The sequence below is a fragment of the Eulemur rufifrons genome, chromosome 18 (genome assembly GCF_041146395.1).
Source record: "Eulemur rufifrons isolate Redbay chromosome 18, OSU_ERuf_1, whole genome shotgun sequence".
Lineage (NCBI taxonomy): Eukaryota > Metazoa > Chordata > Mammalia > Primates > Lemuridae > Eulemur > Eulemur rufifrons.
In genome coordinates, this window is record NC_091000.1 from 48,643,749 (window position 1) to 48,669,114 (window position 25,366).

At 39.3% G+C, this 25,366-nt stretch overlaps 1 protein-coding gene across 2 annotated transcripts; it reads right to left on the minus strand.

Moving 5' to 3' along the window:
- Positions 1-24,266, minus strand: SLC17A4 (solute carrier family 17 member 4). Of its 2 annotated transcripts, XM_069493764.1 has the most exons (12): positions 24,208-24,266; positions 16,391-16,514; positions 9,030-9,235; positions 8,192-8,425; positions 8,020-8,107; positions 7,487-7,573; positions 5,424-5,542; positions 5,140-5,301; positions 2,340-2,472; positions 2,111-2,258; positions 1,117-1,207; positions 1-189 (listed from the first exon to the last, which is right to left on the minus strand). In XM_069493764.1, exons 2-12 carry the CDS (start codon positions 16,479-16,481, stop codon positions 34-36), a joined length of 1,515 nt encoding a protein of 504 aa, XP_069349865.1. In that variant the 5' UTR covers positions 16,482-16,514; positions 24,208-24,266; the 3' UTR covers positions 1-33. The 2 variants fall into 2 exon arrangements, with proteins under 2 accessions (XP_069349865.1, XP_069349866.1); XM_069493765.1 differs by lacking the exon at positions 5,140-5,301.
- Positions 24,267-25,366: the final 1,100 nt, after the last annotated feature.

Sequence of the window (25,366 nt, forward strand, 5' to 3'; positions counted from 1 at the left end):
GAGGGAAAATGATGAACAACTAAGTAACAGGTTCTAACGCATCTCTCTGTTTGCTGAGAGGCGGATGAATGTCTGCTCTTTAGCCCAGTCCTGCAGGTCTGCACTGCCAAAGATGAGGTAGAAGGCCAGGCCCAATATGTTAATAGCAGCTGAAAGCAAGAAGACATTTCTCCAGCCAAACTCTGAGTCCTGGAGGCAGGAAATAACAGGTTATTAACAGTCACCCAGTTATTGTCCCTCTTGGTTCAGAAATGCTTCTGCTCCAGGTCCTCCTGTTCCCCCCCACCCCCGCACCACCCCCCACATTGGCTGCAGCTTGTGTGGGCTTGCTGGCTGTTTCTGGAATATACCAGACCATGTCTGCCATAAGGCCAGTGCACTGGCCATCCCCTCTCGATTCTCCACCTCTCGATTCCCATCTGGCTACTCCTTCACTTCCTTCCAGTCCTTGCTTAAACGTTACTTCTTCAGTGAGTCCTTCCTTGACCACCCTGTTAAAATTGAAATTCCACCTCCTTTTATGTGCCCTATTCTCATCTTTTCTTAGCATTTATCACCATTCAGTATGCCGTATATTTTACTTATTTCATTAGTTTTCTTTTGGTTCTTTCCTACAATATGTTTCGCAAAGGGAGGAACTTTTGTTTATTTTATTCTTAAGTGAATAAAATGGCACGTGCTGATGTTCAATACTTATTGAATGAATGAATGAATTAAAGAATGACAGGACAAACAAGGTCAGCTTGAGAATTTTCATTTTAAACAACTATTTTCTGACAATGTGTTAGTCAATGCCTGGAAGGGATTCAAGGCTTTGAAAAAGAGAAGGGACTTGATTTCATAAAGAATACCCTTTCTTTGTTATTCTCCATCCATTTTACTGTCTTACTGGTGGAAAACCACAGGAAAGTTAAGGAATGGTATTTATGTGAATGTCCAATACATGTTTCTTCATGTAAAGTCTTTATCAATAAGATTCTTAGGAAATGCTCAAGTCTTCAGGTGAATGTTTGTTTTGACTACTTTAAAAGCATCTTCTAGGATGCTATACAAATGTAAAAACACCATGCCTCTATGGTTTCTCTTGTGAATATTTATCAGAACATTTGACCCCACCTGACTGATGAAAAATCCAACAGTAGTGGGAGAAATGGCTCCGGCTGTGTGTGCAAAGACTTGCATTAATCCCCTGAGAAAGCTGCTGTACCTGGGAGAGAAAAAAAGAGGGGGGGAAACATTCCTATGCAAACAAACGGTTAATCTCAGCTGGTCTGTTACAACTCTGTGCTTATCTCTGTGTATGCCTGGAATTGTGTGACCCCTTGGTTAAACCTGGATAAACGTACTGACTAATGATTTGTATAATCTTGTGCTAGGGTCTGAGACTTCCAAGGGATAACCTGTACTAATTTCTCAACATTGTTTATACAAAATGTACACCTTGATGGTTTGCACTTGGTTTAGAGGTTTTGTTGGGGGGATTGTTTGTTTCTGATATTGAGTCTGATTTTGTAGCTTTGTTTTTAGGTATAAAAGACCCCTCCTTGAGTATAAAAGACCCCTCATTGGATGAAATGTTGGCTCCCTTGAGACCAACGTATCTACCAGTATCTACCACGGATCTTGGTGGTTCATTATCTGAAGACAAAGTGCTCCCTATTGAGAGGGGCAGGACCCTGTGAGCTACATTTGGAAGTGACAGTGAACTCTGGTATTTACCTGTATCAGAGGTAAATATTTCTTCTGCAATGCTGTGTCCTTCCCCTTTATCAAAGCCTTATGTGAGCATACGCTGTAGAGTCTCATGAATCCTTTCAATGATCCAACCCTGTGTAACTGCTGCATTCCTCAACAGAGAGAGATTTGTGTGTGTCTCCCTCAGCTGAGCTGTGAGTGTGGCCACTGACTCTTCTTGTTCACACTTGAAAAAACTAAGTTCACAAGAGCTTTGGGTCTCTTCCAGGCATTATTTGGATGTAGGGCTGTTGCTGACATTTCCTGTGACCTGTTATTGCATATGTCACATTTTACCTGTGTGTCAGACCAGGTTTACCGTTACTGGACCTGAACTGACCTTATGTGAGGATGAGGCAAAGAAAGGGGTCCCTACCGAGGAGCAATATCCAAGAAGTTGATAAGGGATCCTGCTTGACAGAGGCTGCTGCCGGCAGAGCATAGTACCAAGAAGGTAATGGTAATGCTGTGGCTGGATCTGACCCAGGGCAGGAACATGAGGATCACAGATGGCAAGAGAACCCCTGGGGTAGGAAACACACAGAGTAAATAGGAGGCTGCCCTAAGATTCCCACATTCACCCCTGTGTCCATCTCAGCCCTTACCAATGGCAGTGAAGAGTTTCCTGATGGTGATGAGTCTGAGGATTTTTCTGGAGAGGAGAAAGTCTGCCAATAAACCTCCAAGGATAATGCAGATAGAGCCAACAACAGGCGGCAGGGATGACAGTATTCCACTCTGAGGACGAGAGATGAGGTCAGGTACATATGCCCTTACCACCCCCACCATGACACAGATTGACCCTGGACAGATTGTTCATATCTGTGTCTTTCTCTATATGCACATCACTTTTAATACAAATTTCATGTTACTAGAATGAGCCAATATAATTTTAGTGCCAGGGGAAAATATGCATATAGCTCAGTCTGCCATAAAAAAAAGAACTAATGTTCTCTTTATATATAAAGATCACCTGGAAATAGATATTAAAAAGACCAAAATAAAAACAAAGGATATGAAAAATTTATAGAAAAAAAGAAAAATAAGTTCCTCCTAAACATGTTAAAAGCTACCCAACTTCAACTCATAATGAAGGAAATGCAAAATAAAACTGCAGTGAGATACTATTTTCCATGGATCAAATTGGCAAAAACTCAAAAATTTTTTGACATACTCTGTGCTGACACTGTGGAGAATCAGATACTCACAAATATTATTAATGCTCTATGGAGGGCAATTTGAAAATACATATAAAAGTTTATAGTGCATTTACCCTTTAACTCAGCAATCTCACATGCAGAGATTTATGCCACAGAAATAGTTGCACAAATGCATGACAAATAAACGAGATTTTCACTGCAGCATTACTCAAAGTTTGGAAACAACCCAAATATTGCTGAGTAATGTTCTCATGTACTGATATGAAAAGATATCGATGGTATATTAAGTGGCAAAAACCTAGTATATAAAGCAGAGCAGCATATACAGAGTATGTTTTGTGTTAAAAAAAAAAGTTGGGAAAATAAGACTATACATGCATCTGTGCTTGCATTCTCTCAAAGAAACAATGAAAGAATAGATTAGTAATTTAAAGAATTGTCTATAGGAGACAACTGTCTGTGTGGGCTGGGAGAACAGAGCAGCTAAGAACAGGAATGAGAGAAAGATTTTTCACTCTACCTTTCTATATAGTTTTTAAAATGTTGAACCGTGTTATAAATTAAAACCTCTAAATTAAAATTCCATTAAAGAAAATGCAATGAAAAGGAGACCATCTTTTGTTGTATAAGCCAAACAATGAAAAGGAGTTAGCTCTTGCCTGGTTCAAGAGGTTCATTTTATGGACAAGTAAGCCAAGGCCATCAAGGTTATGTCACAGTGAAAAACTCCTAAGAGCTATGGAGTCCAGGTCTCCTGACTTCTCAGCATGGGAAGCTCTGCTGTCTGGTCACAACTTATCTTTCCATTTATTCCCCCATCCCCCTCCTCCTCAGCCTTGGCCTCTGAGGATGGGGAGCTAGCCTTGCACCAGAGACAGATCATTCCCAGTAGCCTGCCTCAGGATGTCTGTCCCTCAGCACAGGCCTCTTGCGTGTCTGGCCCTTCTGTCCCTGATTCCCTGGCTTGACGTGCTGGTTTCGCTGCCTGCTTCTGGCCCTCCTCCTCTTTAAGAAGAGCCACTTCTTTCCATTCTTGGGATACTTCACTTAATATAATGGGTTCCAACTCTCTCCAGGAGAACCATAGAGATGTCGTATCTTCATTATTTCTTATAGCTGAGTAATAGTCCATGGTATACATATACCACAGCTTACTAATCCAATCATGTATTGATGGGCATTTGGGTTGTTTCCACATCTTTGCTATTGTGAATTGTGCTGCTATAAACATTCGGGTACATGCGTCTTTGTTACAGAATGACCTTTTTTCCTTTGGGTATATGCCCAATAATGGGATTGCTAGATTGAATGGCACGTCTACTTGAATCTGTTTAAGATACCTCCATAATGCTTTCCACAGAGGTTGCACTAGTTTGCAGTCCCACCAGTAAATAAATGTATATATGCAAAAAAGAAAAAAAAAAAGAAGAGCCACTTCGTCCCGGGGTTTCCTGATCTCAGTACCTCATGCCTCCAGCCTGCTTGCCTGCATGCTCACCGGACTCTTACCACTGCTGAGAAGGTCAGCTCTCTGCTGGCCACTCAGCAAGTTTTCGCCAGAGGAGCCCAGTCAATGTGAGAAGGCTGCTTTCTGAATAAAAGAGTGAGAGTGTAATGGTAACTCAGTGGCCTTGTGAACTGTCATGGTTGTGACATCTGATACACTTTTAAGACATCCATCTAGCAGGAATTGAAAGGCTCTTGTCAGCTGATCAGAGCATCCCTTCATTTTTTGAAAATTCAGAGAGCTTTACACATATGTGCGTTTTTCTCTATATATGTTATACTTGAATAAAATGTTTTTTAAGAAGGCATTATCCACAAATTTTTGTGTCAGTCTTATTTAGGACTTTATGTCATATTAATACTGTCGTATTTTCAGCACGTTATGTTTCTCTGTCGTAATTTTCTCAAAGGTGGAAACTGTTTTGTTACTCCTTTATTTTTTATGCTGCCAGCAGAGTGTCTTGTTTGCAAATATTGATTGGACTCAGTATAAAATTTTTGCATAGGTCCCTTAAAAATATGACATTCTATTAATATGAATATCAAGCTAAACTAGAACCATACCACTCTGCTCTAATAAATAGTAAACCACATTGAAATTAATCAGAATCCAAGTTAACCAGGTTGCATTTCCTACATGGAGGTCCTGAATCCCTGATTTTGTGATCATGAGAGAGACAAAGAATCATATAATGAAACATTTAAACAGAAGAACAGAATAAGCTTTCTCTGTACTTACATCTCTGAGGTTGACTTGAAGTACAGAGCTGATGTATGTTGGTGTGTATGCCATAATGATATAAAAAAGCCAGTGTTCACAGAAATAAGAGACTAAAATGGCCCAAAGTGGTAAAGATTTGATCATAGCCTTAATGGGAAGAGACCAGCCTGGGGAACAATCCTGGAAGAAAGCACATGTCAGTATCCCCTCCATCAGAAGACAAGTGTTTTCTCTATTGTACTTTTCACCTCTGAGACATCCAGATGGACATAGGAAAATGGCAGCAGAGTTTTTCAATGTACCTGTTGAGCCAGTGAACACACAATGTATGTCTTCTCACCAGTGCTGATAAAGGGATGATTCATGGGGTCACTGTAAATGAGAGGAAAGCAGAGAAGACAACAGGCACAGCCAATTCCACCTAGGAAAGAGGATCCAGTTAGCACTGGATTGAAGTTTTTCATTCAGTTTAACTCTGCCCTGAGATTATTCCTGTGGTTAACAGAAGGACTGGCCCCAATACTCCACTCTTCCCTGCATCTACACCCTTGCATGGCCCTATCATAGGTGGAGGGTGCTTTCCCACCACTTGACTTTGGGCATGGGGCACTTCCAAGCCTAGGCATTAAGAAGCACTGCAGTTTTTTACTTGTCCTCTTGGGACTTGGCCATTGCCATGGGAAAAACAAACATGCTCCAACTAATCCATTGTCCAAGGCCGATGACCGACACAGAGAGCAGAGCCACCCAGCTGTCCCACAGAACTATGAGAATAAGTGATTGTTGTTTTAAACCACTGAGTTTTAGAAGGGTTTGAAATGCACTGCTATTAAAGCTATACCACATTGTTACAAGTTCTTAATTTGTTTATCCCAAGTGCTTGAAAATGCCCTCACTGTTCAAGTAACAGCCAGCATCCCTCCTGCTGTCATGTTTTCAAAGTTCCTTTCACCATTAAACCTTTCCATATCTATCTCTCACCTTTCTGAAAGCACTTAAGAGTTAGGAGCAGTACATTATTATTTGCAATTGATTACCCAATTTCCAGACATGAAAGGAAATTAATCCTCAGCAAAGAAATGTTCTCTAATATGTACATTATTACAGAGTTGAGGACTCAACATTATCAGTATTGAGCGAAAATATGGCTCATCTCCAATTTCCCTTTTTAGAATCTTAAGAAATTCTTAAGAGGTCTCTTCATTTGGCTAGCTTGTCATTTACACATTCATTTACAAACATCATACAGCAGCCACCATATACCAGGAATTTTGCAAAATTCTGAAAAAACAAGAATATAAAGACACAATTTTGCCATCAAGGGCTTAATCAAGTGGCAAGGGATAGATATGAAAATTAGCAATGTTGCACATTGGAGTTGGAGGATGTTAATATTGATTCAACAAATATTTAGTGAGTTTCTATTTTGTATATGCTCCTTACTGTTTCTCAAAATCCATGCGCATATTAAGGCTCTCTCATTGTTTATATAATTTTTGTAACCTGTCCTTTTGAAGTTTTCATGACAGAACCTTAAAAGGTTGGATGTGCTATAGTAAGCACTTGTCATAATTTTGAGTGTGTGTGAATATATTGACCTGTGTTACAGGAATGCTTTATCTAAGAGAACTGTTCTCTAATGAAAACATTAGTAGAACTTACCCTACAGAATCAGGCAATTTGCAGGTGGGATTTCAGAAAATGTTTCAAGAATCAAACAAACATAAACATTAATTGATAGCATCTGGGCAGATCCCAACCAGGGGTCCATAAAGGCAAATGGTGAAATGGTAAAATATTGACTCTGGAACACTCCATGTGCCCTTGGAGCTTTCCTGCAGCATCTCTGTGTGTATGATGTCTACTCCTGAATCTCACGTGGTCTGCCCTGTTCTGCAAGCTCTATTGGTTGATTCTCCACTCTCATCATTATTTTGCCCATGATTAGGTAACATTCACACAATTTTCTGGTTGTCATAATAACAGAAAAAATTTTTAAAAATGTATTGAATAAATAAGCATAACTAAAAATAAAGTCCCACCAAGAAAACATTTTCAACATCTTATGAAAGAAATTGCTCTGGGATCCTTTGGGTTCAATTTAGAAGCAGGGAGAAATGTTACAATTCTTTTAAAGTTATAAGGTTATTCTGGCTACATACTCAGGCTACTAAAACTTAAATGTCGTCTTTACAAGCCAGCAAGATTCACAACATGATTAGCTCTGAATATTATCAACTTTAGCTATGTAAGTATCCATATCTATTAGAATTTGGTTAACTGTAGATAAGTTGCATCACAGAAATCATGCCCAGCATTCTCTGTCATAAAATAAAATTCTGAGATTTGAAAAACACAAACTCACCAAAGATATAGAAGACATAAGGCCATCCTATGGTCTGGCAGAGGAGACCACCAACAAGGAGAATGATGAAAGACCCAAGCACTGCCCCTGAACAGAAGACGCAAGGATGTTCTGGGTGAGAATGTCAGTCTTGGGACTCTGTGCTTTTCTACGAAGCTGAGTTGCACAATGATTGAAGGTATGATCTTCAAACAAGACTACTTTTGTTCAAATCCTGCTCCTTCACTCAGTAGCTGTGCGATCTTGGACAAGGTATTAGTCTATTTGTATCTCAAATTCTATTATGGAAATAATTACATATAGCTGACTTGTAAGATTGTTTTGAGGCTAAAATGAAGTTAGTATGTATAACACATAAGAACATTTGGTGCACAGAAGGCATTCAGTTATGATCAAGAAAGACAGTATAGGATAGTGATTTAGAGCAAGGACTATGAAGACCAGAGTAATCGGAATATAAGATATTGGTTCTGTTGACAAGCATTTGCTGAGCACTCTCAGACATATAAGGTGAGGATTAGGGTATCAATTACCTGATGCAGCAATAGAAGTGAGCTGAGTCCTTTCCAGTGGGGGAGCCCATTTGACCCAAATTGAAAACTGACCTGTTAATACCATAACCTGGGGGGAAAAAATTCCATTCTTGGATATCTGAGATCATTCTGAAACCTATATTCTGCTTATACTTGGAAAATATCTTGGTACCTGGGCTATGCCTTGGACAACCCTAAGCACAATGAGCAAGGTCACTCCAGCATCTGCTGCCAGTGGAATGAAGACGGTCAGGACTGAGGAAATAAACAAACCAGCACCAACCACATATTTGGCTCCAAATATTCCAGCAATGTAGCCAACAGGAATTGGAGCCAAGAATGAGCCATAGTTCAGGGAGCTGAGGATGATTCCCTGGATTTCAGGACTCCAGTCATACGTAGGAGCCTAGATGACAAAGAGATTTTCACTGTTCAGTTAGAGAGTTGACAGTTTTTATTGTGAGGACTTGAGAGGAAAAAAATAATTGGCAGTTCTTTTTCCTTTTACCTCTTGAATTCCTCCAATATACCAATTTCATAAAAAAATCTTAAATATATGCCCAACACACTCTTTCACCTCTCCCTGACATGATTAACTGACCAATTAAAACATAAGAGAATCTATAAAGAAAGAAAGCCTATAAAGAAGAAAGCACCATAGGCAAAGTAATAAAAATATATGTGGAAGGAAGGAAGAGAAAGTAGACTTAAATCTGTGAAACATATTTTGTGGTGATTTTCATCATTGTAAAGGAAGAATTTAATGTCCACTAAATGGTAAAATCTGTTTTCCTTCATTCTAACTTAACCCCTGGTTACACTCATAGACACTAAGTAGGGATATAACCTCCTTAGCTACATATTATATTTCTGTGCTATTCCTGGCACATAGTATATGACCAATAAATATTTACTAGGCAAATTAATTTCACTCTTTAATTAGATAACCCTTTAAGTCAGACCATTTGAGTTAAAAAAAAAAAAAAAGGGTCCAGTCTTATTAAACTTACCACTGCCTTAAATCCCTTTAGAGTTTCATTCCAGTAGTGCTGGAACTCAGCGGAGGGCACTTCTGTGGAGGCATTGGGCTGGGAGGGTGGGGCTGTGTTGTTCACCATGGCTGGGATGGCAATGCTCAAGTTCATTTGTTGGGTGTAAATCAAAAAATTATAGAGCTGCAAGATGAAGGCCATCCCATGTCGGAATGAACAAAAGCCTAAGAGGAGAAGGGCACAAAAAAATTTTATGATCAGAATGCTTTTCTCCCACCATTCCTAAGTCTGGAAGAGGGAAAAGATTGGTGTCTGACTGCAACACAGAACTATAGGGACAGCAGATATTGCTCTGTAGGTGTCTAGTGGACCCCTGTCTCCCTGGGCAATAATGGGGAAGGTGGCTCCCTCAGAAACATTGCTCAAGCAGAGACTTGAAAAATGTGTGGAATTGGTCAGAGCAAGCATTAGGGAAGAGCTTTACAAGCAGGGGTCCTGGGATGAGCAGATGAGAGTGAGAATGGAAAGAAGTGGATTTGGAGGAAGAATTGGCTAGAAGTAGTGACTGATTATATATGAATAGTGAGAGAGAAGAAATTGTTGGAAATGACTCTCAAGTACCCTGCTTGGGCAGCTGTGATAGCTTGAAGTGCCATTTATAGCAGGAGAGCATGGAAGATAAACTTATTTGGGGTCTGGAGGGGAGATGAAACTTGAAAGATAAAGGCTAAGGTTAGATTATAGAAGTATTTAAACTCCCCATTAGTATTGTAATCTGTGCTTACACAAAATTTGCCAGTGTTCCATAGGTGCTCTGGAACTATCCCTATGGTTGAATCCAAATACATTAGTTTGACAGTAGCTTGAAGGATTGATCAATTATCTCTGTAGAGAAATCTCGGTGGTAATATGTGATCACTGCTTCAAGGTATGTTCGTGCCCTGATTCCTGGCTCCCAAAAGAAAGCAAAGCTCTTGGAGTGGCCAGCGCTATTTCCTTTTGTGCAGTGATGCTCTTGCTAAGTTCCAGGAACTGACAGATCCTCACCTTTGGTTTAACTCTGAGAGCATTTAGTCAAAATCCCCTCCTCCCACACCATTTAGAAAAATTCACATTGGAATTTTGATTAATGTCGTATTGATATGACAGATTAATTACAAAGGATTACCACATTTATAGTATTGTCTTCTTCTTGCCAAGAAGGGATGCCTACCCATGTATGAGTATTCAAGTCTTTTACTCTGTCCCAAGGTGGAATTTTATAATTATCTTCAGTTAAGGCCCGCACACATTTTGTAAAGTACTTTTTATTGTTTCTGTAATTGAGATCTTTTGCCTATCATTTCTGTCAGGGTTTTTCTCCCCTTTGGTTTAGACTAAATAAATAAATAAAGACACATTATGTACAAATAATGGAAAAACAGTTGATTATACTTACTATTTACAACACTTACTTCATTCTCTTGGGTACTTTCATTCACTGGCATTTTCAAAATATGAATAGGAATGGTGAGAGTGGGAATTCCTGCTATATCTGAATTTACTGAGACTGCTTCTCACATTACACCATTAGGTGGTACACTGCTGGTTGTTGGTGTAACATGTACTTTAATCCCATTAAACTATTCTATTCATTTCCTATTTTTAAATATTTTTATGGAAATGCATGAGTTTTATCAAATGTGTTTCAATTCTGGAATCCAGGTATCTGGAATCAGATACCTGGATTCTAATCCCAGCTGTCCTAGTTACAGTTGTGTGTTCTGGGACAAGGTACTGAGCTCTCTGTGGCCCCCATATTTCACTTGTAAAACAGGATTATTAATAGAGCCTACCTTAAGGTACTGTGATGACAACTGAATAAGTAAATTCATTATAATTTTTATTAGTAATAGCCAACTATCCTTGCATTCTTGGCATGATCTCTTCTTATTCTTAATAGGCTACTTTTAATGAAAAAACATGATTTATTTGCTAATATTTTAGCTAGAATCTTATTTAGCATATATAATTGAGCTTAATTTGTAGTTTATGTGTGTGTTATTTTTACCATACTATACTTTTTAAAAAAGTTATAAGCTTTCCATCTCAATCTATGATCTGAAGTATTTTAGGTACATAGCATTTTTCCTTTTTTTAATAACTTTTAATTTTTGAAGAATTTTTAGATTTATAGAAATATGGAGTTCCTGTATACCTTATACAAAGTTTCCCCTATTATTACATTAGTATGATGCATTTGTCACAATTAATAAACCTACACTGATATATTTTTATTACCTAAAGTTCATACTTTATTCAGATTTTGTAGTTTTTACCTAATGTCATTTTTCTGTTCCAGAATCCGATTCAGAGTACACTTACACCTTACACTTAGCTATTATCTCTCCTTGGGTTTCTCTTGGCTGTGACAGTTTCTCAGACTTTCCTTGTTTCTAATGACCTTGACAGTTTTGAAGAGTACCAGTCAGGTATTTTGTGGAGTGTCCCTTAATTGGGATTTGTCTGACATTTTTCTCAAGATTAGACTGGGATTATGTGTTTTTGAGAGGAAGACCATAGAGGCAAACTGCCATTCTCATCACATCATACCAAGAATGCACACTGTCATCATGTTCCTCGCTGTCAATGTTGACCTTGATCCCCTGGCTTGAGCTAGTGTTTGTCAGGTTTCTCCACTGTGAAATTACCCTTTTTTCCCCCCTCCTTTTCGTTTTAATTTTTTGTATGAATTAACACATACAAATGTACTGTGAAAGAATTCATATGCACCAGTCCACACTTAAGGAGTGAGTAGCTATGCTCCATCTTCTTAAGGTAGGATGTCTACATAAATTATTTGAAATTCTACTGCACAGGGTAGATAGGCATTTTCTGCTCCTTAAAGATTTCACATAACTTTTCTAGTTAAACTACCAGGACATAATTTGTTTGTTTTAAAAGGGATAGCTTTTTGACAATGTTCTCCATTTCTTACATGTTTTTTGACATGTATAATTTTTCTTATTTTTCTGTATTCAAATTTATAAATTTATACTTTCTAGAAATTATAGTTTCTCGAAAAGTACACTGTAATTAAATTATATTTAAAATAGTAAAGCTTTTGATAATTAAATTTTATAATCATAATTATGTTATGATTATATAATTAAATTTATGTAACTATAAATTATAATTTCTAGAAAATCATTTGCTTACCTACTTTCTCCATAATTAGCATATTATATATTTTAAATGCTTCTGTCTCCTGTATTTTCATGATTACTTGTTGTATTTAATCTCTCTGCTTGATTAGTTTGAGCAGTGGATTGTTGGTTTTATTGTCATGAATGGCATCTTCTTTATCAAAGTGCTTATATATATTTTTCATTTTAATTTCCTGCATGATTTGAGTTCACATTATTTTCTACCTTTAAGTTGTCTGTTTTGTTTTTCTACATACTTTCATTGAGGTTGTAGACTCAGTGGATTGGATGTTTAATTAACTAGTTTTCTTTTATTATTATATAATGTTTGTTTACTTCCCTTCCTCACATCCATCATCTTCTGATTCACCATCTTGCTACCCTTTTGATTTTTCATGACATTTTCAAGCCTCAACTTCATGTCACTTGATTTTCTGTAGTGATAATTTCCCTTGTTGCTGCTGCTAGTTCTACTTTAATTCTACAGTGATATTTTTTTCCTCTTTAGTTTCTTTTCTCATCTATGGGGGACTGCTTTTGCTTTCTCCTATTGATTTACTCTAAGCTTTATTGTTATTATTATTATTAAGAACTTGAAATTGGAGATGAAAATATTCTTCAATTTTCCTGAAATAAAGTAAGCACAGCTGTGTGATATAATGGCCAAAAACAGCTCATGTGAATCTGGCTGCTGCTGCTTTGTACCTGGATGATTTAGATGAGTTACTTATTCCCTCTGTGCCTGAGTTCTGGCTCTTATAAAATGGGGGTGATGCTAGTAGTACCTTCCTTGAAGGATTGCTGTAAGGATTCAATGAATTAATATATACAAAGTGCTTAAAACAATACCTGACATAGAGCATGCACTCATTATGCTATAGCTATTATAATGAACTATTATCTTTCATAAGTGTTCTTGATTTCTCTTTTATCTAACACATTCCTTTCCTGTTTCTTTCTTTTGTGCTAATGTATTTACATAGGTCCCTTGTGGTCCACCTCTACAGCCTTGCCCTGTAAGGCCAATCATGCTTGACTTTGTTCTCATGTGTTGAAACCCCAGCACAGGGCCACCTTTGCTGGTTTGAGGTTGTCTGTCATGCAGTGGTGTATGTGGGTGAGCTGGTGGCAGTGGGTGGGAGGGAATAAGATGTCAGGGAATTTTTTCATCAATTTAAGGGAAGCTAACTCCGCTTCCATTTTAATCCTACAATGACACTGCAGAATTTGGGGAGAAAGCCCTCCAAATTTCCAAGTTGATTTCTGTAGTCACTTATATTTTCCTGTCCTCTGTTGCACTGTCCCCCTGATGCTAAGTTGCAGATCTTTGGAAAGACTGGAGAGCTGTGAGGGGAAAACTCCAGGATGTGGGCCCATGTATGCTTCACGCAGCACATCCCAGCACTGCAGACCCTTGAGGGGCTCACTGTGCCTGTGGTCTGTCCAGCTTCTAGACACTGCTACTCCAAGCTGGAACATGAGCTGAAGCTCCGTAGCATCTTCGTCTTTCTTCCTATAACACTGCACCATGCTTCAGTAATGGGAGTTTTGTCAGCTCTTGGCACCCTCTCTCAATTTTTTCCAAATTGTATTAAATCGAATAGCAAGCCTAGGAGTTTGTAGTGCGTGGTAGGAATGATTCCCTAGTTTCAAACGAGATGGAAGTACTTTTTCAAAGCATTGTGCTTGCTTTATTTATTTCTGTGGCTTTCAGAAAGGGGTTCTATTGTAAATTGGCCTTCAGGTGCATTCTTCCCCATAGGTGGGGATAAATCCACCTCCCTGTAGGTTTTTTGATTGGGAGAAAAGCAGCTTTCCCTGATACTGCTTATTAATTCTCAGTGCTATCCCCACCCTTCTGTGGTCGCCACAGTAACAGAGGGGCAAATACCTGAAAACTACAATACTTAGACGACCATGCAAGCAGGATTTCATTTGGATTCTACTAATAAAGGCATCCCGACACAATTTGGAAGGCTGAACTCAATGAGAAAACATTATTCTCCAAAGGAAGCATCAGGCAGGTGAGTGAGGATCAGTCGTGGTAGACATGAGATTTTTGCCCGCGACTTTGGGGTGTCCTCCTGAAAACTGCCCACATCGCTGGGATCGTTGGCAGTGTCTCGTCCTGGACTTCTGGATTTCCTGAGGGTGGCCAACCTGACTTTTGTTTCCCCAGTGTTCCAAAAGCTGTGGAATCATCCAGTCCTCTACATTAAACTCCTTTCTTCTTGAAATACCTAGACTGGCTTCTGTTTTTCTGATATAACCCAGACTGATATAGCAGCTCCTGGGCCTCCGGGGGACAAGAGGATCAAAGGTCAATGTGGTGTCTGTCTCCACCCCTGCCCCACAAATCCTTAATTGAACCTGATAAGGACCACTGACCTTCCAGCAGAACCTCAGAACCCAGCTTTTTTCACTCAGGGTCTCTGGGGGATCTATGAGAATAAGTAGTTCTGTTGTGTGACCAGGTGACCAGATGGGACATATAATGGGAGAAAGGGCGTTTCTCCACACCTCATGGAACCTGGATTTGGTTCTCTTGAGTGTCTTGGAAGCACAGCAGTGCCCAGCCAAAACATCAGTAGCCTTTGAGGGCACTAGCACCCAAAGGAAGCCCCAGGAATCTGATACAGAGGACCTGGGCATGGACTGGAGAGAGAGATGAGAGGAAAGCTGATTTTGGACATCAACTGATGAAGCCATTAGCAGGGTTTATTCCTAAGCACTATGAGAAATATTAATACTTGGAGATGCAACGAAATAATGAAATAAGTTGGTAAGCCTGAGGAGTAGCTGGGGTTCTGCCTTACCAGGTGAAAAGAGACTTCACAAAAAAGCATGAATGTTATTAACATGATACCATTGCCCAATACAGTTGTAGCTTTGGGAATAGTCACCAGAGGACCGAGCAGCATGGTGGGACAGATGTTTTAGAAGAGTGGAAAAAACTGGAAAGACCACATATGAGTCCTATTTTAGACAAACTATAAATGAACATTCCAGTGACTGTCAATGCGTGGACTGAGGAGGGGAACTTGTGTTAGCAGTAATAATAATAGCTAATGTTCATAAAGTGTTCACTATGTGCAAGGTATTGTTCTAAGTATTTATATTTTGACTAATGTAATCCTTGTGGTAAACCTATGAGTTAGCTACTGTTATTATCATCCCATTTTTACAAATGGGGGAACTGAGATATAGGTAAACTTGCCTAAGGTCACACTGCTCATAAGTAGTGGAATCAGGATTGAAAACTCAATCTGGCTTCTAACCTATGCTCTTACCCAGTGGGCCATACTGCACCTTGGTAAAATTTTGTGCATATGTTCTTCATTTTACTGATTTTGAAGGAGAGAAAGAGGGTTAGTATAGGAGAATTTGGCCAATGGTATGGTACAATAGACTCTAAAATACTTGGAGATGGATGAGATCTTTAGCCAAGACCACTGGAATGGTATTCATGCTGTGTCACATGGTGGTTAATTGTAGGATGAGTATTAGCATGTATGTCTCCTTATTTCTTCTTTGGTAGATGAAATTAGAAGAACCTTCTTCTTCATGAACGTATGCATACTCCCTAACAGATAAATTATAATAGCTAAAGTGTTGGGTATCAAAAAGCATTCCATCTTGGTTAGTGTTTGCTTTTCGAAGGCATTATCTTATGAAAAGCCTATATCCTTAAGAGAATTAATGAATAACATAATTATAACTCATTAAGTGTTTAGGGTAAAATAAGGTGTTGCACAGTTTTCCTTAGGGCATATTATGGAAAAGCACAAAGTTGCCATGTAGATAAGAGGCAGGAGGAAAGGAGACTTTTCTGTCATGGTGGAAAGGAAAAGCCCATTCTTTTTGAGGCAGGTCTGGGTTCAACATGAGCAGAGAGATCTAACGAGACATGCCCTAGACTTAGACAGGCCAAGGTTGGTTTCCAGGTTTCCTACTTAGAATCTGCTATGAATTTTTTCATTCATCTTTAAATAATATCATGATACCTGCCTGTCCTATATACTTTCAAGGTTTCTTATGAGACATGAAATAATTATCAGTAAAAAATGTTTTGTAGCTATATAGAATTCTTGGCAATCACAGTAGCAAGAAGAATGCTGTATATCCAAACAACAGAAGTTAAGGTGACATAGATCCTAGTTTTATCCACATCCAGATTCCTGTGCATGACTTTACCTCTCCTGGAGGATTGCTGTTGAGCGATGTTTAAATTGCCATCATTGGAAATATCTCCCACCGTAATCTTGATGTCTGCTCCAGTAGACATTTTGGTTCTCTCCTCCCAGGGACTGGCATTTACCTATCGAAATAAAAGAATACAAAAGCAAATACAGAGAAAATCTTATATGACACTGCCCCGATACTTTTAAAAATTAAGAGGAAATGTTTCTTGGTGGGAAAAGTGATAGATTAGGGTTCAGGAAACCTAATTTGTCATCCTGTTTCTATCACCAACCAATTGTCTGGCCATAGAAAGATCACAGTTACCATGGGTCCTAGAATCTGCCTCTCTAAAATGAGGGATCTGCCCTGGAATAGCTTGATAAATGGTAAGATTCTTTCTAGTTCTGTGTTCCCATGTCTCTAAACTGGTATTAGCATCAACTGAACATTAAAACATGACCATCTTATTTGAAATTTCTTTTTTTTTTTTTTTTTTGAGACAAAGTCTCACTTTGTTGCCCAGGCTAGAATGAGTTTATTTGAAATTTCATCTGGAAGATTTCAGTGGATTAAATTACCTGAAAAACTGTCCATCATAAACACCTGGATATATTAGATAAAATACAGCAAACATCCTTTTAAATACATATCTCCAAAGACAGTAAGAGATATCCTCATGGATGTAATGAAAAGTTAGAGGTATGCACTAACTCTTCAGTGGCCATGAGATTGGATCACAGAGAAGGCATCAATTTCAGTGATGTGGGGACTTGAGATCTACAGCTGTGGGGGTGCCAGTGCCAGAAAGGAGATTGTAAGGGAGATCTTAATATGAAGCCAGAAGCCTTGAAGCAGTTCAAAATTTGGTTAAAGGGGCTCCGCCTGTTACAACATTAAAACAGTGACAACTCTCTACATTGCCCTGAGCTCTTTGAAAATAGAAAGTTTCCCCTGAAAATTCTGAAAATTCATATCTATGTTATAGAGAGTTGAAAATTGGAATTCGTACTGTCTTCATTGTCTGAGAATGCATCCCCAGCTAAAAAACTGATTGAAGCATTGGGTCCAGGCTGATTTGCTCAACACAGGTCACACAGATTTACCACCGATGAAGCTCTACTTAATATGAACTCAAAATCCAAAATTATAAACACTCAGAGAAGTGATCCATCAAAATCAAGTTCTCAGATTCAACATATAGCAGGATTAGTACAGGGAACTTCCAAAAATAGAATAAACTGTTAAAGATATTATGAAGGTATGCTTAAAATAATTGAAGAAATATACTATGGAGTCTAAAACATAAGAAGATACCAAAAATAAGAGGCAGATTTAAGAAAAAGACTATTTGAAATACAAAAGAAAAATTTAGGCATTGAAATTTGAAATTAAGTGACTAGATATAGCTAATGAAAGAATGAAATAGAAGGTAGAGCTATATAAATTATACAGAATAAAAAGCTCAGTGAGACGATAAGGGATGATAGCAAAGGGAGTGAAAAGGTCCAATGTACATTAAGTAGGATTCTAGAAGGAGAAAAAAAAGAGAATTGAGGAAAGGCAATACTTTAAGAAATAACAAATAAGAATTTTCCAGAAGAGATGAAACACAAGATTTTTCAGATTCAGGAATCACCATGCAACTGAAGCCAGAGAAATAAAATTCAGTCTACACCTAGCCATATCATAAGGAGACTCTAGGACACAAAATGCACAAAACTTATTTACAATAATAGATACATAAAAGATCACTAATAGAAGGGGAGAAATTAATTTACAGCATGATATCAGAAAAGGAGTGGCATTTTTTAAACTTTGTGAAGATTATTTCAAAAAGACAAAATATAGGACGTAGGCAAAAAGTAAGGAACTATGAGGACAATATATAAATATAGATGAAGAACAAACATGGGAAAATGTACTCTGCTTCAGGACATGGAAATGAAAAGAACAAGATCGTATTAGTTCTTACCTATCAGCTTTCATGAATATTTTAAAAGACTGCGGCCGGGCGCGGTGGCTCACGCCTGTAATCCTAGCACTCTGGGAGGCCGAGGTGGGCGGATCGTTTGAGCTCAGGAGTTCGAGACCAGCCTGAGCAAAAGCGAGACCCCACCTCTACTAAAAATAGAAAGAAATTATATGGACAGCTAAAAATATATATAGAAAAAAAATTAGCCGGGCATAGTGGCGCATGCCTGTAGTCCCAGCTACTCGGGAGGCTGAGACAGGAGGATCGCTTGAGCTCAGGAGTTTGAGGTTGCTGTGAGCTAGGCTGACGCCACGGCACTCACTCTAGCCTGGGCAACAGAGTGAGACTCTGTCTCAAAAAAAAAAAAAAAGACTGCTATCACCAAGTTTAGACAAAAGTGTGGGAATATAAGCTGTTGTCTGTGGTGAAGGAGTGAAGAACATGACATTTCAAAATATACCAGATTGGTATATTGATTATTTCAAGTTTGAAACATTGGAGAAATTATAGTTCCAGAAAGGGCAAACTGATTTGTCTCTTCCTGCATGCAGCAAGTGATAAAGATTCCTCTGGGAGGTGTACCCTCTTCATACCAGGGCAAGAAAATAGCCCTTATCATCAGAGGGTTGGAACTGGAGACTGCAATAGACATGAATAAACATACTTTTTATTTTTTTAAGAGTGAAGGTCTCACTCTCTGTCACCCAGCCTAGAGTGCAGTGGCCCCATCATACGTCACTGCAACCTTGAACTCCTAGGTTCAAGTGATCCTCCCACCACAGCCTCCTGAGTAGCTGGGACTATAGGCACATGGATCCTCCTGCCTCAGTCTGCCAAAGGGCGAAGATTACAGTCATGAGCCACTGTGCCCAGCCTAAATAGACAAACTTAACAAAGTTACCCATATCTTCCACCTGTTTTATACCCTCTCATATATCTCCTAGTGACTCCCCTAGAATTTACTGTCCCTAGCCAGGTTTTCTTTGTCCTGTCATTTCTTCTCAAATTTATTGTTCTTTATCTAAAAAGTTCAAGATCATCTTGCTGTATCCACTTGTTCAGTCTTCACTGTATTATTAATATCCCCATGTACATGTAAAACTAATAAAATTTGTATGCTTTTATTAATGTGCCTGGTGTCAATTTGGTTTCTAGATTCAGCCAAACTGCCTCCTAAGAACTAAAGGGGGTTGGAGGTGCTCTCTGGCCGCCCTACAATGGGAATCAAACTGCATTCTTCCACTTGATATTGCTGCTTCCGGGTGTGTACCACAGACTGACAGATGCAGCCACACAGAATAGTATGTTCCAGGATACTCCTTGAAGCAATATTTGTAAAAGTAAAAAATCAGAAGCTAACTGATGATCATTAATATTTGTATAGTTAAAGTGCATATATTTTCTGGACTATACAGCCATCAAAAGAATTGGATCTGTATATAAAAGCATATAAAGATTTAAAAAACATTAGATGGGAAAAGCAAATTGTAGAACAATTTTTAAATATAAGATAATTAAATAAGTCAAACACACATACTGATATTGCATAATGTATTTTATGTGTATACATGTTTGTAAGTGAATAAAGATTATGAAAAGAAAAATTACAACAGTAACACTGTGACAGCTCTCATCCACATTATTCTGAGCTCTGCTTTTAAAATTAAGATATATATTAATCGGATAATCCTGGTCATCTCTGTAGAAGGAAATGAGGAGGGCAGGAATAGCTACACAGGAATGTAACTTTGTCTTTCGTGTTTAAATGTATTACGATAATAATGTATTTGTGAATTATTACTCGTGTTAAAAAATAAATTTAAAACAACAGCAACAAAACATTGTCACAGTGGCAGACATCTGTAGTCCCAGCTACTCAGGAGGTTGAGGCAAGAGGCTCTCTTGAGCCCAGGAGTTCAAGGGTACAGTGAGCTATGGTGACACAACTCACTCCAGCCTGGGTGACAGAGTGAGACCTTGTCTCTAAAAAAAAAAAAAAAAAGAAAAGAAAAGAAAAAAAAAAAAAAAAGAAAAAGAAAAAGCCTGTCACAAAATCTGTGATCCTAGGCCATGAAATGTGGGGATCTTTGGTTCTGACATCCTCACAAACAGTGTGTATGTGTGTAGGGATGTGTGTTTGTGCGTGTGTGACTGGAGGTTAAAACGAGACTCTTCTAACTCCAACTTGACTGAATACATACTATTTTGAGAAGAAAACAATAAGTTTTACCCCATTTCAGAATAGTGGGCAAGACCACCATGCAAGACCTAAGAAGAAGGAAGCTGTTGAACCCACCTCAAGAGCACAAACAGCTGAGTTGAAAAAGTTGAGAGAGAATTTCGTTAGAGAAAAGTGCTGGTATTCTCCATCTTTTATGCACCCTGACTCCGTGAAAAAGGGGAAGAGGGCCCTCACTTCAAGTCAAATGATAGGAGCTGCCTACAAGGGGATCATTTAGAGAGTTTGATGTATGTCCCCTAGAGGTTTGTGTGTGCGCGCAGGCATGTGTACATGTGAAGGAAACTAGTGAGTGACACATGCCTCAGAATCTAAGGGCATGAGGTGGTGACATTGTTGTGAGGCTGCAGAGTGCAGGAGAAGTCCATACCACACTGGGAGGTTCTGATACCTCCCACAGTAGCACGGGCAGAGATGTATGGACAGAGGGCTGCAGGCCTTTTATGAACCACATATGTATGACTCAGGAGCAACCCAGTTTACAGCCTTTAAATATCCTGCCCAAGAGAACTGTCTGGAGAGGCCACATAACCTCAAAAGAGGAGTCGGACTGCATGATGCCCAATGGCTGAGGAAGGAAGCATAAAGGCCAAGTCAGTGAACACAAATCACCTGTGATGTGGGAAGGACTAACAGATGTCCCCAGTGGGGTCCTCTAAAGGACTCAGCATCAAACATCCACCCACTCAGAGAGCACCAATGCCAGATCATAAGAGTTCCTCTTACCATCCCTCTGTCTCCCTGATCACTATCCCTGGAAGGACCAGAAGCTACAGCTGGCAAGAGGGATGAGAGGAGGAGCTTGCAGAGAAGGGAAGAAGAAGCCAAACCAAATGACCACTTCCCTCCCCAGACCCAGGCTGGAGGAGGGAAGAAGCTTTACTTTTAGATAAAGTTTGGAGTCTTGTGCTTTTCATTGGACTGGACCTATTAATAATTCCAAGATGAGATTATTCAAAGGCTGAAAATAACCAGTAGACTTTTTACTATGGGAAAATGATGAGAGAAGTTATGGGGCCAGCAGATGTAAAGGGACAAGGGTGGGGCAGTAGTTGCTCCTGAAATGGAATCATTTTCCACTTGCTCTCTGTGGAGTTCCTCTATTAATAGAAAAGAAAATATATCTGGTCCTTTCTTGATGTTGTGTTTAACTCTAAGTAGAAATGTCACATAATGCCTGGGCAAGTCACCCCTAAAGTTGGTAAGTGAGCAACTGACAGATGAGTTGCCTCCTTTATGTCCTTCCGAAACAGGTGCTAGCTAGTCCATGGATCCCTCCAGTCTGCACTGGGATTCAAAAACAAACTCAAAATTGACCTGAAATTCAAAGTAACACACATTGGCAAAATAGAGTGGTTCTGGTAACTCTGAGAAGAAACTTGGTGAAATGAAGGTACTGAATAATCTGCTGTAAAAATAATTTGCTTGTCCATATCTTAAGGCAATTAGTTGAATTGAAAAAATTAGATCATTCACAAGAAGTGGAGGCTTAGCTTTCAGGGTAACATTTTTCCCCATAAAGACTCTTTTAGTGCCCAAGAAGTTCACTGACCCCTAGTTCATTCATTGATTCAGCAAATATTTACTGAATCAACAAATAGAATGTTCTGCTTCCATAGCTCTTTCTCCTGCATGACTGAAGGACTTAGTTCTTATTAAATTGCCCCCTCCCTATACTTGTTATAACACAAGCATTTGCCAGAAGCAGTATTGCCATTATTGCCGGCAATAATGGTTTTGCTGGAGTCAACGAGAGCAGCGGAAGCAGGTAGCAGAGGGTGAAAGTACAACAAAGCTGTTGTAGGGTAAGGATGCAGTCATGGGCATATGCCCTCCTGACAGTCACATCCCAGGAGGCCACAATATGAAAAGAAGTAAGTAAGAATAACATTTGCTATGAAGAAAACAAGAGAGTAGCAACTAGGTCATTAGCATCTGGAGAGGAAGGCAAACACTCTGCCTAGTCTAACTACTTTATGGAGTTTGGTTATATTTGAGCTGAAATGGGAACAATGAGAAGGCAGCACTGGGCAAGAGCATTCCAGGCAAAGGAGCTAGCATGTTTGCCATGCTTTTTGAGGTAGAAAGTAGTCCAAAATGGCAGTGCAGAGTGAGTGAGAAGGCTAATGGTAGGAGATGAGATCAAAGTAGTAAGCAAAGGCCACCATGTAGGGTCCTATAGGCCTAGTAAGGGAACTGGATTTACTTTGGTTTCTATGTGGTGCATGGCTGTAAGGGACAAGACCAGGAACAAAGAGCCTCAAGAAGCTGTTGTCTTCCCCTGTGCAAGTGATGCTGATGGCTGGGCAAGGCTGGCCATGGTGAAAAAGACCAGATTCAGCACCTGTTTTAGAAATTAGCCAATAAGACTTGCTAAGGGGGTGGATGTGCGGATAAGAGAAAGGAGGGAATCTTCAGACACTTCTAGACTTATGGTTTGAGCAAATGAGTGAATGGTGTTGTGTTCAATGAAATAGGGAAACGAGTGGGGAGAGGAGCAGGTTCCAAAGGAAAAGCAAGAGTTTTGTTTTGTTGGGGTTGAGATGCCTGTTAGACCCAGAAGGGAAGACTGCCAGGTAGGCTTTATGTCTGAGAGTCTTTAGCTTAGAACAGAGGGCCTTGGTAGAAATATAACTTTGGAAGTCATCAGCCTTATCTATTTATCTTGAGACCAGGTAACTGAGGAAGAACCAGCAAAGAAATCTGACCAGTCACCCTTAGATCAATGTCCACCAGTTTTTCTTGTCAGGACTGTTTATGTCTGTTCCCTTTGGATTAACATATGTCCTGCTCCTCTGCTAGTCACCAGTTCACTGTAGAATGAGACTTTTCCTTAAGGTGTGGTGCAGAGCTATTAATAGCTCAGATGTCATCTCTGTCTGGTCTGGGCACTGAACATTTCCTCCTTGTGTGAAGCAGCTCAGGGCTCTATTCACAGCTCCCAAATAAAAGTCCTCTCCCCCCAATTTTTCACTCATTACCTACTTTACAAAGCCATGTGGAATTTCATTTTCTTTGCTTTTCCTCTTGTACACAAATTCATTGGAACGGTTTGGTCTGTTTTGATTAAGTTGATCTTTTAGGCCTGGTGAAACTCTTCCTTTGTGAGAATTCAGCATCTACACTTACAGCCTCACCATAGATTCAATCAGTGCTTTTAAAAAAAGTTAATGTATCCCACAAAAACAAGCTTGATATATGAATCTTATGCTGCAGATCATCTGGTTCTAATACTTACAGGATATTAACCCTTAAAGGTATAATTTAAAATTGCTGGTTCACCTCCAGATGTGTCATATGACTCAGTCACTCTTCCTCCCCTTCCTCTCTCTCTCTTTCTCTCTCTCATCTTTATCTTTCTCCCTCCCTCTCCAGCTATACTGTTGGAGAATTTTATTCCCTGGAGTTTATTTCCTGGAGTTCCAGGGCCCTTGTTTCTTTTAGGAAAAAGCAACATCTTCTCTCACTTTTCAGACTTATCCTAGGATAGAGACATTCTCTTCCCCACCCTCACAATCTCTACTCCAAAATAGCAAATTAAGCTTCTCTGTAAGGGAAAAAGACCCATCCCCATCATCTCAAATGTAGAGTATTAAGGGTAAAAGTTTGAAAGCTAACCTGAGGGAGGTAGAGTGCAGGATCCTCATTCCTTTCCAATAAATTTCTCTCTGCTTTTTGCAGTTGTCTAATCCCTGGAAGGTAAATGATTACCCAAAACCTTTAGCCCTTACATTACCAACTGGGAGGATTTTATTGGCTCAGTGATTTAATTTTTAACTTTGCTTATTTAATTGATGAGCAGATCAAACTCATTAAATCCTCTTCAAGCTTCAAGCCCAGCTGAGACCACTTACATCTTCCCTCATCCTCCAATCAGAACCAATGCCCCTTCTTATAAGGATCCTGACAGCCTGAACACCATCTACACAGCACTGTCACCATCTGAGGTCTCTCAGAGTTAATATAATTTTCATGGGGATGGGACTACACCTTATCTCTTTTGAGTTGCTTTTCCACCATCCCCCTGTTTAATAGAATTGAGTCTTTCACAGAAGAGAGACTTAAAACATTTTGGTTGACTTGAGTGACTTTTGTGGGTTTCTGATTATAACTATTTGCACAAAAAGGCCATTGAGTTTTCTGTGAAAATTAACACTCTGCCATTCTGTTCTCTTTTGTAGCAAAACATTTCAGAAGACTCATACACATAATACTTGCATTCTGTTTCCTCACCTCCAATTTTCTCACGAACCCACTAGCAACAAGACAGCTCTTGGCAATTCCATGACCAGCCTCTGTGCTGGCAAATCTAGTGGTCACTTCCCAGGCCTTATCTGTCAATGATAGATTTTATCAGTCGCTCCTTCCTGATGCCTTGTTTCATTTGGTTTATTCGGGCCTGATTTTTCTTATGCTTATTGGATGCTCCTGCTCAATGCTTTTTGCCGAATACTCACCTTTTCTCTGATTTCTAATGTTGGTGTACACAGGACTCTGTCCTTGAACTTCTTACCTAACTAAACTCACTCTCAAGTACATCCCAGCCAGTCTCTCCTCCATCTGACCTTTTCTCTGAGCTTTAGACTTCAGCTGCCTTCATCTCTCCTTGGGTACCCATTAGCCATCTCAGTCTTCACATGGCCACAGGCAGAACTCCTGAATCCCCCTTCATCCCACCCCTGCCCCAGGCTCCCTCATCTTGGTTGATGGCATCACCATTTTCCCAGTTGTTTTCCAAAAGCATTCAGTCTGTATTCCATACTTTCCCTCAAAATTC